The 16,181-nt window shown below is 40.2% G+C and overlaps 1 protein-coding gene across 1 annotated transcript in view; it reads right to left on the bottom strand.

Annotated features, from left to right (window-relative positions):
- Positions 1–16,181, bottom strand: part of cdkal1 (CDK5 regulatory subunit associated protein 1-like 1) — a 508,818-nt gene that overhangs the window by 101,684 nt on the left and 390,953 nt on the right. The window contains exon 11 of the mRNA XM_052147039.1: positions 12,230–12,410. Coding sequence (XP_052002999.1) covers positions 12,230–12,410 — 181 coding nt within the window. The remainder of the gene's footprint in view (positions 1–12,229; positions 12,411–16,181) is intronic.

The raw sequence follows: 16,181 nt of genomic DNA on the forward strand, positions 1-16,181 counted from the left end.
ATTTTGGATATTTAAGTTTTACTGTTTAAAAACTGGACAAACTTTTGTGTTTTAAGGTTTAAAATGTCCAAATTAAAGATTATATTAGTAAAACTCAATGTGTGGCTTTTGCACTTTTTAAAGTACACTTTTACACATAAATACACTGATTTAGGGTTTTATTTTGTTACAAAAAAAAATCAAATTGAATTTAAAAAACTTTATCCGATTAATCGATTAATCGAAAAAATAATCGTCCGATTAATCGATTATCAAAATAATCGTTAGTTGCAGCCCTAAATAAAACATGCAGATATCCCAAAAGTAATTAATGTCAACTACCCATGAATCACCAGATTCATGCATGCAAACTGTTGTGGTAAAATCACCAGATTCATGCATGCTACTAGTTAAATTGTGGCAAAATCACCAGATTCATGCATGCAACCTGTTAAACTGTGGCAAAATCACCAGATTCATGCATGCAACCTGTTAAACTGTGGCAAAATAACCAGATTCATGCATGCAACCTGTTAAACTGTGGCAAATAACCAGATTCATTCATGCAACCTGTTAAACTGTGGCAAAATCACCAGATTCATGCATGCAACCTGTTAAACTGTGGCAAAATCACCAGATTCATGCATGCAACCTGTTAAACTGTGGAAAAATCACCAGATTCATGCATGCAACCTGTTAAACTGTGGCAAAATAACCAGATTCATGCATGCAACCTGTTAAACTGTGGCAAAATAACCAGATTCATGCATGCAACCTGTTAAACTGTGGTGAAATCGCCAGATTCAAGCATGAAACCTGTTAAATTGTGGCAAATTTTCCAGGTTCATGCATGCAACCTGTTAAACTGTGGCAAATGTTCCAGACTCATGCATGCTAACAGTTAAACTGTGGCAAATGTTCCAGATTCATGCATGCAACCTGTTAAACTGTGGCAAATGTTCCAGATTCATGCATGCAACCGGTTAAACTGTGGCAAATGTTCCAGATTCATGCATGCAACCGGTTAAACTGTGGCAAATGTTCCAGATTCATGCATGCAACCTGTTAAACTGTGGCAAATGTTCCAGATTCATGCGTGCAACCGGTTAAACTGTGGCAAATGTTCCAGATTCATGCATGCAACCTGTTAAACTGTGGCAAATGTTCCAGGTTCATGCGTGCAACCTGTTAAACTGTGGCAAATGTTCCAGGTTCATGCGTGCAACCTGTTAAACTGTGGCAAATGTTCCAGATTCATGCATGCAACCTGTTAAACTGTGGCAAATGTTCCAGGTTCATGCATGCAACCTGTTAAACTGTGGCAAATGTTCCAGATTCATGCATGCAACCTGTTAAACTGTGGCACATGTTCCAGATTCATGCATGCAACCTGTTAAACTGTGGCAAATGTTCCAGATTCATGCATGCAACCTGTTAAACTGTGGCAAATGTTCCAGATTCATGCATGCAACCTGTTAAACTGTGGCAAATGTTCCAGATTCATGCATGCAACCTGTTAAACTGTGGCACATGTTCCAGATTCATGCATGCAACCTGTTAAACTGTGGCAAATGTTCCAGATTCATGCATGCAACCTGTTAAACTGTGGCAAATGTTCCAGATTCATGCATGCAACCTGTTAAACTGTGGCAAATGTTCCAGATTCATGCATGCAACCTGTTAAACTGTGGCAAATGTTCCAGATTCATGCATGCAACCTGTTAAACTGTGGCAAATGTTCCAGATTCATGCATGCTACCAGTTAAACTGTGGCAAATGTTCCAGATTCATGCATGCAACCTGTTAAACTGTGGCAAATGTTCCAGATTCATGCATGCAACCTGTTAAACTGTGGCAAATGTTCCAGATTCATGCATGAAACCTGTTAAACTGCAGTCAAATTTCCAGATTCATGCATGAAACCTGTTCAACTGCAGTAAAATTTTCAGATTCATGCATGAAACCTGTTAAACTGCAGTAAAATTTCCAGATTCATGCATGAAACCTGTTAAACTGCAGTAAAATTTCCAGATTCATGCATGAAACCTGTTAAACTGCAGTAAAATTTCCAGATTCATGCATGCTACCTGTCAAACGGTGGCAAATCCCCAGAATCATGCATGCAACCTGTTAAACTGCAATAAAATTACTAGATTAGCTTTTCCAGCAAATGTATTACATATGGTATACACACATTCTGTCTTTTATTGGTACTGCTACCATTCACACAAAAGCACCAAAACACTGTTACAACTCATGTGATGTCATTGTACCAGAAATACTCAAATGCAGAGCAGCACTTTTATTTCAATGTCTGTTTATTTTGACGACATTTCTTTACACAACTTAGATACTTTTGATTTTCGACTTTAGTGTCATATCCTTACTAAATGGCATGTGGCTCACCATGTTATGAAAGTTATAAAGCACTTGCACTTGTGCTATCTTGAGAATATAGCCACAGCTGAAGAGGTAGCTAACATCCTTCAGCTGTGACTATATTCACAATATTGCACTGCCTTGTGTGTCATACTGCTTAAACAAGGAGATAATCAATAATGCACAAATACAATTATAAATAAGCTCAGACCACCTAAACAAACTCACTGAACATCCCACTGCAGTTCTCTTCAACTCTGATGATGGCCATGAGCGATCACATGTAGGATTTAGGATGTAGCAGCCAGAGAATGAGAGTGAATTCATGCCGAGACCTGCCTAATGATTCCTCCTCATCCCCTGTGACTCCATCTCTCTGTTTCTCTCTTTCTCATCACCGTCTCCACATCACCTCTGTTAATCAGACCAGGGGCTTCTTGACAAGAACAACGCACAACCTCAGGGATACCGTTCCTGAGCTCAGCCAATAAGCTCCCAACAGGATTTGCTCAATAACACCAGATTCATTGCACTTGGCCACTCCAGAGCATTGGGGGAGGAAACTTCAGACAAGCTAAGATGTTCACATTCATTCACTCAATCAATTGTGGAGTGTTCTTTTCTCCAACAGCAGACCTTCTGGAGGTTTGATTTGCACGATTGAACAGAGAGAGAGAGAGAGAGAAGGCAAGAGGTTTGCAGGTCTGAGATAACCGAGCTAGCAGCCTTAAGAGAATACGCTTAGCCATCTTCAAATCACACATCTTCATTCAGGGAAAAACAGTAACAGAAATTTGATAAAACAAGATGAACCCCAGTCTGACCTTGAGAGACTCAATATTTCAGCCTATTAGGGCCAGAGTCCTGAGATTGCAGCAGCTCCATAGCAGCATGGTAAGGTGAAAAGTAATCTTGATGAGCGAAATAACCACTTCTTTTCTCTTTATTTGGAGTCATAGCTTTGCATCCCAGTTGATGTCCAAGGACAAGATAGACAAAGGACATAGTACAGGTTTGGATGACATTACATTCGACTCAAACAAGTCTAAATGACCCAATAATTTCCTGTAATGGTGGACTTCAGAGAATCAATCCATTTTCATACATCTCTCCAATCTCTCCAACCCATTTTCTTCTTGGTGGTGACCTTGAATGGACACAGGAACTTTGACTTTGTGGCCTAAGTCAATACATTTGTGGCCAGTGGAGTTCCTTTGTCGAGTTGGTAAATCTTTGTCAAAAGCCCTGTTATTGGTTAAATCTGAGTAGTACGTAATCTATAGTGATCTATAGTATGGATAGGTAGTTTAGACCAGCTGTTCTAACCCAAAAATGGGTTGTGAACAGTGGGGGAAAGCAGAGCAAAACACAACTAAATTGCAGCTAAGCATATAATCATGCATAGATACTATAGAAACTTAACAGGCTTAACAACTTTAAAAATAGAGAAGAAAATGCTGTATTTTTTGTTCTTGACATCAAAGGATGGGCATCTAATCAAACTGTTTTTTTTTTTTTTGGTTCAGATTCAACTGTCACTTGGTAACAAGGCTAATAAGAAAACAACATTTGTCCTAGTGTTTTTGCTATGTGTTAGATTACACTTCTGCTGCTGTTAATGCATTTCCAAATTCATACTTTTTCCAACTGAGCCAATGCGATGCTTCTAATTTTGCATATTGTTGGGCCTATGCAGTTTATGGCAATTCAAATATATAAAAAAACGTTTGTACAATAATCAGTTTTTGTACTGTGTTGGGTCACCACTTGATGTACAAAGTGAAATCTGAATCCTGAATAGAGAACCTCTGAGTTAAACCCGAAAAGACTTAGTCATCTTAACTGGTCTTTAGAAAAAGCATATAAACTCTGCACACCACTGTGGAAGGCTTCCTTAATTCAAAACATTTTCTTGTGTATTAGTTATTATTTGTCTATAAATATTCAACAATATAAAAATGACCCGGACTTCCATCTTAAATCTCAATAAATCAGCTGTAAATTTGCTGTCTGGTGGATGTGCTTGTGTGCTGTTTGGCTTTACTGAAAGCTGTGACAACATCTCAGGCAGATGGAGATAATATAGAAGCATGTTGCTATTCATAAATCCTAACTGAACATGCATTTGTCACCTCAACAACGATGAACGATGGTGCCTCATATACGGTCCATCTGCTCGTTCCATCGCTTGTACGGAAAACAAACAAATCATATGAGTGGACATAACATACACCGCCTCCTACACGTGTGAGTATCATAACGATGTGTGCTCACATTTGTAAAGGACCGTTAATATAAATAAAGGAAATCGAGAAATTAGGCTATGTTTGCATTAGCAAACTACTACACCTAATCTATAAGATTTCTTCCGAATACACCATGTATACTATGCACACATATTTATACCAAATTGATATTAATTGATGTCCCACATTGTACACTGAATACTTTACTTGTCACCCCCCTTTACCTGTATTTACTCTCCTATTTATATATATTTTTTGACAATCTAAAGAATATACTGCACAGTTTGGAGTAAGCAGTACACTTGTATTCTATTCCAAACATAGCCATTTGATAAGGACGATTTGTTTTATTGATTTTTTTTCATCAGGTGCTAATATTCTACAATTAAAATGGGCCTAAAAGTTGTAACAAAAACTATTTACTGAAAAGACAATGTGGTTTAGTCATTTTCCATGCACCATTAAACCTCCCATCCACTTACAGTACCATAGATAACATACACCTCAGGGCCTGCACCTTTACCCAAATCAGAAAGGAGATATCAAAAGAGCATGGAAACGACAGATTTAGACTTAAAATAGTCAAGGACGACTCACAAAGAAGATAACAAGCAAGCTCTAGTACAATAGGGGACATTTAGATAGTGACAGTGAAATTATCCATAAATGCCTAAAGAGTTGAATATGAGATGGCTACTTTTGTCCAGCGGGCGAGTTAAACCAGCTTAGTTTCGACAAGAGCAATGTTTACAAGAGGCGGTGTTGTTTTGGGCAAGTTTGTTTCTAACCCACTGACTACAGCATTGGTTTCTCCAGGCCTTGCCCATCTGTCTTTGTTTTAAGATGAATATGTTTTCACATGTGCTTAGTGTTCTTTACTGACCCCAATTCAGGAATTCTCAGCAAAACTGGCAGAAGCTTTGCTTCCAAATCTCCCTTCACTTTGACTCTGGGATACCTTCTTAATTTCCCCTGGTTAAAGATATTGCTGCCAAGGCAGACAAGCTGTCAAGGTAAACACCTGTCCAGCTAGTAAGAGCAACATTCCAGAAGATCATTCCAATTCATCTCCGCTAACCCTGCCCTCATGCTGGAGTAATTATGCTGTTGTGGAAGCTCCCAGTTTTTTCAGCTCCTCCTGCTTGCCAGATCTCCTCGGCCTGACCGACCATCCATCAGTGATAACATGAGGCAATCCATTATGCTCCCCAACCCATTCATCATTCTGTGGCGGCTGGGCCCCAGCTATGAGATAGGGTAAACGTGCTGAGAAACCAAAGTGCCAAAGCTGGCCAAGCCACAGCTCTGTCCCGTCCAGAGTCCCTCTGCCCCAGGGGTGCTCAAGCCAGACTGTACCGTCCCAGTCACCTGGAAGTATTATTAATGTGCGACCCCCACCACTGTCATCACAGAGCTGACCAACTTTGACAGGCCTGGTTGAGGGATACTACTGCAGGTTTGTAGCAGGTGTTCCAGGTGGGTTCGGGAGGCCACAAACGGCTCTCCATGTAACCTGCACAGTCCCCCAGCTACAGCAGCACTGACCAGGTTGTCGGGGATAGGACCTTTTCCTCTACTCTTCCTATGGTAGAGCGAGAAAGATGAGGGGAAGGTACAAAACAGGTAGTGAACTATCCCCTTTGTAGCAGGCAAGTTCAGAACAATCAGAACAACTGGATAAATCTGGATAAAAACACGGTCCAAAACATGGCCACAAACTAGAAAATACCTATCCAGAATCAATCAAAACCTCATGTAAAATCAATCAGAGTGCACCTGACACAGAAGACAGCAGTCTGGGCCACTCTTACAATGCAGTCATGTGTAATTATTTGAACAAAGAGCAGAAATAATTAAGCAATCTCATCACCATAACATCCATTCCCTCTAAACGGTGCAAAACATCATAATGTTAAGAGAAATGATTAATCATTTAATCAATCCTCATTAAAGGCACTAAGAAAATCCTTGGCACAGAAAGGTAATTGCTGATATTTCATCCTGCCGAAGAGTCCTGTAACAGAGTGTGGCATGTGTGGGGAGGTTTCCTCAGACCAGGGATTGATCCACGGTGGAGAAACAGTGTGTGATCACCTCAGAGAGTGATGGAACAAAAGGAATGACATATGAAGAAACTTCCATAAAAGAAACATGCAGGCCTTTAGATGAAAGATGATCTTGGAGGGTGCGAGCAGAAAGAACACTGACAGTGTTAACTAAACATCACCAAGTCAAACAAACAAAAGAACCCTGAAAGCACCCAGACTTGAGGATTGAGGTTGGAGGAAAAAATATCTATTAGACCGCACCTTAACAGTTCACCTAAAAATGAAAATCCTGCTCTTATTTCACTTACCCTTATGTTGTTCCCAAACCCTGCATTCTCTCATATTTTTGGACGAATTTTTGAACAGCTCTTTAAATTCCAACCGTTCATAGTAACCACAGTCATCAATAAAGTTTTTTGAAAGAACAAAAAAAAAAAAGAAGAAAAAGTGTTCTTTTTTTCTCTCTATATGTGATAAACCTCTTTTGAGGCATTAACTGATGAAGGCAACTAAATTGTGGAGATAAAAAAAGAAAAAACCTTGCAAGCAAAAATCCCAGAGCGTAAAGCCCGGTAGCCACTCTTCTTCTAATAGTTTGAGCTTCATTAGTCAGATTAATTGTTTCAGTTGGTCCAACAGCTGAAACATTCCATAAGGCAATGGCATCTGGGAGACGTCTACCTACAGCTGCATTTCATAATGAAGAGTAATGGACAGGAAGATTCAAATTTACCCATCATCTGGAACCATTTGTTTACAGGTAAAAGTGATTGAATATGGGCGCTGGAACTATAACTAGTTGTGCTTATTTCGAACTCCGTGTTACAGGGTAAAGTGAACCAGAGACAACCACTTCTGTATTAAGAGGCTTAGAGAACAAGACTTTTGGTCTAACACAAGCAAAGGTGTAAACGGTGCATATTTGATACTGTAGACCCATTTATGTATATCTGTCATTCCCCAAGTGTAACAGAAAATTACAGTTGAGGAAAATACAAAAAAAAAAAATACAAAAAAAAAAATCATACCCTTGTATAGTAAAGCATCTCTGTGCGGTTGAGCCCCCTCCAAATTATAGTCAAACATTTCTGCAAAAATATCTTATAACTTTATTTTACATAATCAATCTCCACCCACTCTTTAACCTCCAGAATTAGTTTTTTTTTTGCTTCTGTACCTGTAAGACTTCTTTATGTAAATGAGCACTGATATGATTGGCTAGCCTCTTCACATATGAAGTTCCCATGGCAGAGTTCTCAGTGTCATTCATTATTGAGGGTCAAGTTACTGAATTGTGAAAAAGGTGTTGACATTTAAATATAGGTAGGCATGTTAACATTCACATGTTGTGACATCATTAACTATGACACACTATAAATAGGACATCATCAATCTTATCAACCAATCAGAATATAGGTTTAGAGCTGGGGTTGGAGCCTGAATATTTTTATAAACCAATTAAAATTCAGAGAAGGGTGCGGTCTAACGTTTGTGGCTTAAACACCATTCTTATAATTTATTTCAGATATTAGGGTTACATGTTGATCCAGGAACATGTCCTACTTGGCAAAATTATGGTCATCAAAAATTAGAGGATATCTACATAAAACATAAAAATTTTAGTTATTTCAAAAGAGTATACTGTTTTTTTCACTATCTGACCCCTTTAAGCATAAACTTCACTTTATAACTCTTACTATGTTCACAATCACTTCACTAGATTCCTTTATCTAATACAGTGGAAATGATTACTAAATTCTGCATAAAAAAAAAAAAAAAAGGCAATATGACATTTCTAATTCATATCAGACAGGAGCACATGATCTTAAATATGTGCTATATTCCACTCTTACAAGTCATTTTAAAGCCTATGTTTCATTATTTAATGACGGAAAAATTAGTGGAGTAGAATATAACTTCAAGATTTTCAAAAGAAACCAACAACATATCAATCAGAATATTTAGCCAGAGAGAGCAGAGAAAAAAGAAACAGTATGTGAGTGTGAATAAGAAACTGAGACAGAGAGAGTAGCAGCATACCGAGATGCATATTAATTATTATAAATTCAGTTAGATAATCTGTCAAGAAGCATTATTAGCATCTTTGAATGTACTAATCCTTTGCAGAAGTTTGACAGAAATAAAAATAACAGAGCAAGTTAGCAAAGGTCACATGGAGGAGGAGAATTTCGACATAATTGGAGCATATTTTCCTGGCTGTTTCTTACAAGCAGAATCCAATGAGAAACACCCAATGTTTACATTTAAAGCCATCAGTGAAAAAATAAACAATATTTAACTATTAATCTCATATATATATATATATATATATATATATATACACACACACACACACACACACACACACACACACACACAAGCATGTGAGCATATGTGAGTACGAGTGTATGTGTGTGAGTACGAGCGTATGTGTGCGAGCTTATGTGTGTCAGTACGAGCGTATGAGAGTGTTTGTACAAGCGTATGCGTGTGAGTACAAGCGTATGTGTGTGAGCATTTGTGTGCGACCGTGTGTGTGTGAGTACGAGCGTATGTGTGTGAGCATATGTGAGTACGAGCGTATGTGTGTGAGTACGAGCGTATGTGTGCGAGCTTATGTGTGTCAGTACGAGCGTATGTGTGCGAGTACGAGCGTATGTGTGCGAGCTTATGTGTGTCAGTACGAGCGTATGTGTTTGAGTACGAGCGTGTGTGTGTGAGCGTATGTATGTGAGTACGAGCATGTGTGTGAGTACGAGCGTATGTGTGTGAGCATATGTGTGTGAGTATGAGCGTATGTGTGTGAGCATATGTGTGAGTACGAGCGTATGTGTGTGAGCATATGTAAGTACAAGCGTATGTGAGAGCGTATGTGTGTGAGTACGAACGTATGTGAGAGTACGAGCGTATGTGTGTGAGCGTATGTGAGTACGAGCGTATGTGTGTGAGCGTATGTGAGTACGAGCGTATGTGTGTGAGCGTAGGTGTGTGAGTACGAGCGTATGTGAGTATGAGCGTATGTGTGTGAGTACGAGCGTATGTGTGTGAGCATGAGCATGTGTGTGAGTACGAGCGTATGTGTGTGCGTACGAGCGTGTGTGAGCGTATGTGTGTGAGTACGAGCGGATGTGTGTGAGCGTACGAGCGTGTGTGTGAGCGTATGTGTGTGAGTACGAGCGGATATGTGTGTGAGCGTATGTATGTGAGTATGAACATGTGTGTGAGTACGAGCGTATGTGTGTGAGTACGAGCGTATGTGTGTGAGTACGAGCGTATGTGTGTGAGTACGAGCGTATGTGTGTGAGTACGAGCGTATGTGTGTGAGTACGAGCGTATGTGTGTGAGTACGAGCGTATGTATGTGAGTATGAGCATATGTGTGTGAGTACGAGCGTATGTGAGTGAGTACAAGTGGATGTGTGTGAGTACGAGCGGATGGGTGCGAGCTTATGTGTGTCAGTACGAGCGTATGTGTGTGAGTACGAGCGTATGTGTGCGAGCTTATATGTGTCAGTACGAGCGTATGTGAGTACGATCGTATGTGTGTGAGCGTATGTATGTGAGTACGAGCATGTGTGCGAGTACGAGCGTATGTGTGTGAGCATATGTGTGTGAGTACGAGCGTATGTGTGTGAGCATATGTGTGTGAGTACGAGCGTATGTGAGAGCGTATGTGTGTGTACGAGCGGATGTGTGTGAGCGTATGTATGTGAGTATGAGCATATGTGTGTGAGTACGAGCCTATGTGTGTGAGCGTATGTATGTGAGTACGAGCATATGTGTGTGAGTACAAGCGGATGTGTGTGAGTACAAGCGGATGTGTGTGAGTACGAGCGGATGTGTGTGAGTACGAGCGGATGTGTGTGAGTACGAGCAGATGTATGTGAGTATGAGCATATGTGTGAGGCTCATGCTACTCTCCACAATCTACACACAAATGATTATGCGCCCCATTGAGAGTGAGAACGAGGAGGTTACACCATGTGACTCTATAGCAACCAGTCAAATTTGTTGCTTAGGAGACCTTCATTCAGCAACCCCTGGATTCGAACTTGCGCCTACAGGGGTGGTAGTTAGCTGAGCTACCCAGGCCCATTTAACTTTACAATGTTAAAATAATTTCTACTAGCTTAATATACTGCATATTGAGTCACCAAAAAAAGTAAACAATGTGGATCTGTAATACTATCAAACATCGTTCTTTTTGAGCCCGACACAGCAAACTTTGACTTCAAATCTGAAAATATTTGCAACTTTGAGCTCTCCAACAGACAAAGCATGCTCTTTTTCCTGTGAGGGCAGGTAGCTGTCCTTGTGTCTTCTGTTTTGAAATGGGATTGACTTTGTGCAGTATTTTGGTCATGTAGGCCAGAACCTACCTCAACGTTCTCCATCACTCTGACCTCTCCACCCAACTTCTATTGTTACTCTCTATAGTCATAGTGAGTCATAGTAAAGTCACATGAGACATCAGAGAAAGAGAATAAACATAAGCCGAAAGCTTGGTGATGAGTGAGGCCTGACATGCAGCTCCTCTGTGAAGCCTAGATTTTTGGGCTTGTTTTATGTAATTAAGCAGCAGTGCCGACTGTTTGCCAGTTGTGAGGTTAACGTGAAGCGTGTTATATTCTTAATGTTTTGAAGCCATTGTTGGATCTCTCATACATGTGTTTTACAGACTCCTATAGATGAAAGTAGATGTGGAGCACTTGTGTTTTCCCAAGTTTCCTCTGCACTAAAGTTTTGTTTGGGAGCCAAAAAATACAAGCAAAAAAGATTTCTTAAATTCAACCAACAGATGTCTTTCAAGAGCCACAAGAATTTAAATAAACAAAGACCTTCGATATGAGTTTGCTGTCTTTGTTTCAATCATCACTATGGCTTCAGATCAAATCCTTTCTGCAGAATTTTGTTTCTTTCCCTGGCAAATAAATAACATTTTTGCATAACAAAAATATGAGGTTGCACAACACAAATAATCACTATCCATCACTTTGATGGACTGTACCTTTTCAGTTATGCTCCATACTATGTATTCTGAATAGGGTATTCAGCTTAGGGCACATCCCTACTGCATGCAGTAGGGATGTGCCCGAAGCCGAATCTGGTGGGCCAAATCTGGCGAGATGGCGCCAAACGCTCACCTACAGTATATAGATCCTGTAACATGGCTACCTATGGTCATCGCTTAAGCGCCATCATTGGCATGATTGTATACAGGCTTCAGACCACTGATGTAGTCCCAATTGCGTCATTATGCAACGTGTCAAACCCTTTGAGGGGTCCAAGGATATGAGCATAACTGAGACGATTTCATGCGCAGTGGTGGGTAATTTTGCTCATCTACCTGCCACTGTGGAGGGCAACCCGATAGACACCTCGGAGTGGCACATGACAAGAAATACCAAAATAATTTTAAATACCATTTTAAATACGGGTAAAATTACCCAAAATACCAAGATAATGTATAACAGTTTATACAGTAAATTATGGAAAATACAGTAAATTATGGAAAATACAGAAAATTATTGAAATAACCTGACCAAAGTTAGTCATTGAGGTATTAACAACAACTCACCACTTGTGCTGGGACCTGTTCCATCTTGGCTGCTGGAGTTCCAGGCCGAGGGTAGAACTGGTTGATGAAGAGACTGGGAAATTGGTACTGCCTCACGAGTTCCATCGTCTGTCCAAAGTCCTCGTCCGTCTCTCCTGGGAACCCGCAGATGATGTCAGTGGCGATTGTGATGCCTGGAACCCTGAGAGAAATAGAAAAAAAAAACAGACATGTACTTCAACTTACTGTCTAATACAATAACAGTAAAATGATAAGATGAACGGTAGAAGCGTTGTATAACTACCATTAAGTACCAGCATGGGAACAATTATTAAAGCATTACAACTAAGCGCATGAGCAGGTTTGAGAATTGTCTATGCACAACACACAAACACATGTAGCAGTTGAGTGCCATTGTGTCTCCTGCATGTATCATCCGCTTCTTGAGTACTTTATAAGCAGCCTCAATAACCATCGACTAATGGCCTCCACTCTGATTAAATTAGAAGCTCTAGAAAGGAATTGGTTAATTGATTCCTTTTTCCATGTATTCTGTGATTATTGATCTTTAACCTATGGGAAAAACAAAACAACCTCAAAGCTGCTCATGTCTGTGCTCCCACCATAAAGAGGTGGAGCATCGTGAGAACTTTGCTCAGCTTTTGAACAAAGGCATTAATCAACCATTTAAAATGTTTGAATGTTGAAAACAAGACTATTCTGTCAGTGCTACAGTACAATGAGCTCAGATGATAGTATAAGTTATCTGGAAAGTGCTCTACCTGAATATCTACCTGAGGACCTGGAAATCAATACTAGAATTAAAGAAAATGATGATGTGCAAAATGTCTGTCCTCACAAGACATCTGAAACACTCTGACTTGAGGCTTTGGTTCTGAACATTAAGTAAATGACTAAAATTGCAGAGCCGTCACTGAATCACTATTTCTTGATGTCTAACAGATCCTTTTTTTTCCCATGATAGTATCACATTACCAAGCCACACTGTTCTCATAACTTCCTGCTCTCATTCATCTCCACGCATATTTATCTCCACTTATTGACTAAGTCCACCATAATGTGCATTCTAAACCATGTTAGGTTTATCCTTACATTTCTGGTGGATCACCCCTGACCTATTGATATATCTCTACCGTTGGCCATCATTAATATTTAAGAGCACCTGTGGGCAGTAATGTATCCTTGCCCTTTTAAAATGTAGGAGTTACTGATGGGCATGGTGGAGGGAGTCCAGGTTTTAGCAGGGCACCCTAATGTGAATTCTGTTAGTTTCCCATTCCATTTCAATTAGCCTAAACTGTAATTTGTAATGCCGGGTTCACACATCATCCGTGAGCGGGCTGTGAGCGAGGCATGAGCGGCGCGCACAGATGACAGAATTTACGCTGCAAGCATGAGTCGCGAGGTGATGCGACCCAGAAGCGGCAGTAAGCGGACAGTTTCGGCATTGAGCCCATTTTTGCTGCGCGGCTCATGCTGAGCTCAGCGTCTCTGTGTGCAGTACAACACTAAAATAATCAAAAGATTATAGAAAAGACACAAAAGCAAATCAAAAGAACCTATAGTACACAACAATATGTCTGCATGCAAGTAAACTCAATAAAATAACTAATTAAAGAAACAAATTAATAAACTGCCAGCCCTTTTGCCATTCTGTGTATATAGGTGTACAGTACAGACACAACATTAACCAATCACAACCAAGTGTGCTGATATAGATGACGTGCACGTAACTGCCCGCTATTGTCCTTGAAGCAGCAATAACCTCAGCTTATTATGACCTCATTAAAGAATACATTTGACATAGGATCCCATAGATAACTATTTTTGGTGCAGAGGCACTGCTGATACTCACGGAAGAGACGTGGCCAATGTAACCACCCAACACGACCACCCCGCTCATGGAGGATGTTTGAACCCAGCGTAAGACTTTATAACGAGAGGAAATTAACTTTTTTGCATGTACTTCCAGGGATGCTAATGCCAACATATAGATTCCAACATGTCAATGTGCATTAAGGGCTGCGTTTTAGTACATCCCAAATACTGTAGAGGGGGGACTTCGATCAGAAGACTTTATTCTGACTTTAGTTTAGCATTAATTTACTGTCATAACGATTGGGGATTATTAATATAATAGTATAGTAGAATTGATTGACTAAATGAAATCCTGGTGAGGTTAGATAGGAAGACATGTAGTGACATATACAACATTATGCCTTTCAGAGTGGGAGATCAAACTCAACAAGCAGACCATACCATGCCATCACCTCACAATTGTTTTCAGTACTGATATCCATAATCAAAACACACAGAAAATGGAATTGACAAATACATTTAGTAATGGATGAAAAGAAAAACTGCACACAATGCGAGAATAACATTGGCAAGTCTCTCTTCCTGACATGACAGCTTTGGGTTCATTTGGTTCTGGATGCAAAAAATACCAAAAAATACCAAATGGGCCTCAGTGCACTAGTGAAACAAGTACATGGCTCCCATCTTAAATAAAACAATCTGTGGTTTCTAAGAACATAATTAGCCTGGATGACACAAAGGCAAATTGGAGGTGCATTAGAGGAACCAGAGGCATTGCGTCTCCTCATCTTACAATCTCGAGTGAATAAGCCTTGATAGCTCATCAGCGAGAGTAGAGAAAAGCATCTACTAGAGAGAAAGCGTGCAATGGACTACTTCCCTCTAAATCCATTATTTTTTCCCCACCTCTTCAGCCTCCCTCTCAGTCTGTGGAGAAGAACAGGCTGAAGAAAAGAAGAAAGCAAATTACGGAATTGGATCCTCTATAAAGCAAGCAGACACTCTTACAATGTCTACGATCCCGCAATGATAACCAGAGTGTGCAGGCAGATGGAGGCCCTTTGATGCTTTCAGACATGACTGCATAACACTGGTTTTGGGCTTGTTAGAAAGCATCACTCCAAGGGTCATGGTTACAGCTGATGACAGCTCCCTATCCATTGTGTTGGCTCAAACTAGTATGTTATAGCCATGCATATGTCCCAGACTTGGCCTACAAAACACTGACATGCTGATCGTGGAACAGTGCTTAAAAGTTTATTTCTCTGGGAAACAGAAATGAGTTTCAGCTTCATGTAAACAAAGTTTCAGGGATCATGCAACCAGCTGAATCAAACGAAAAGAAACAGGTGACATGAGAACCCTTCCCTGGTTTTCTCCAGCTCTGCTGCAGAAAGGAAAGTAATGGGATCTTCATAATGTTTACTGTCGTCCAAGTATGTGTTTTGGGGTCAAGACTTGGATGATGGACCAACAGTTTCTCCTGCATATGTCAGCCAATCAATCTCTCTTGTGCTAAAACCTTTGGCCCCTGTTTATGCAGTGGAACCAATTATGGTTTGGTATGAAGTTGGAGGAAGCTATATGCTGAGCTTGTCTCATAGTTGGAGCGTCCACTCCCCAAGTTCAGTGGAAAGGATGGACCAAGGGTGGACATCCACTGTGTCCAAGGTTCCTTCCTCATTAGCACTGTATGGGATTCCATATGAATTGACCAATGTCTTCCCTTTAGAAACAACAGCAATGCCTTTGTTTTGCTCCAGTTTTGAGGGTGCTATAGTGTAGTAGAATCACTAGCAGTGTAGACGTCATCAATGGAGATCTTATTTTATCCTCTAATGAGCTCCAGCTGGGGCACCCTCCAGCAGATTCCTTGCAGAAACTTTCAGTGCATTAGCAGGAATTATACCAAATGAAGGGTACCCAAGTTATTCTTGACAGTGGTGCAAATCAAGTGTTTCACATTTTGCATGGGATCTTGTTCATGCTGCAACTAGGAAACGCTTGAATAGATAACTGTTCAAGGGCAAAAGAGGGATGAATACAATAAATACAACTCTACAAAGCAAGGCTTGTTAATCTTTTAAGATGCAGCATACATAGATTTGAAGGCCTTTTATGTAGATAAGACTTG

Source organism: Xyrauchen texanus, chromosome 17, assembly GCF_025860055.1.
Source record: "Xyrauchen texanus isolate HMW12.3.18 chromosome 17, RBS_HiC_50CHRs, whole genome shotgun sequence".
Lineage (NCBI taxonomy): Eukaryota > Metazoa > Chordata > Actinopteri > Cypriniformes > Catostomidae > Xyrauchen > Xyrauchen texanus.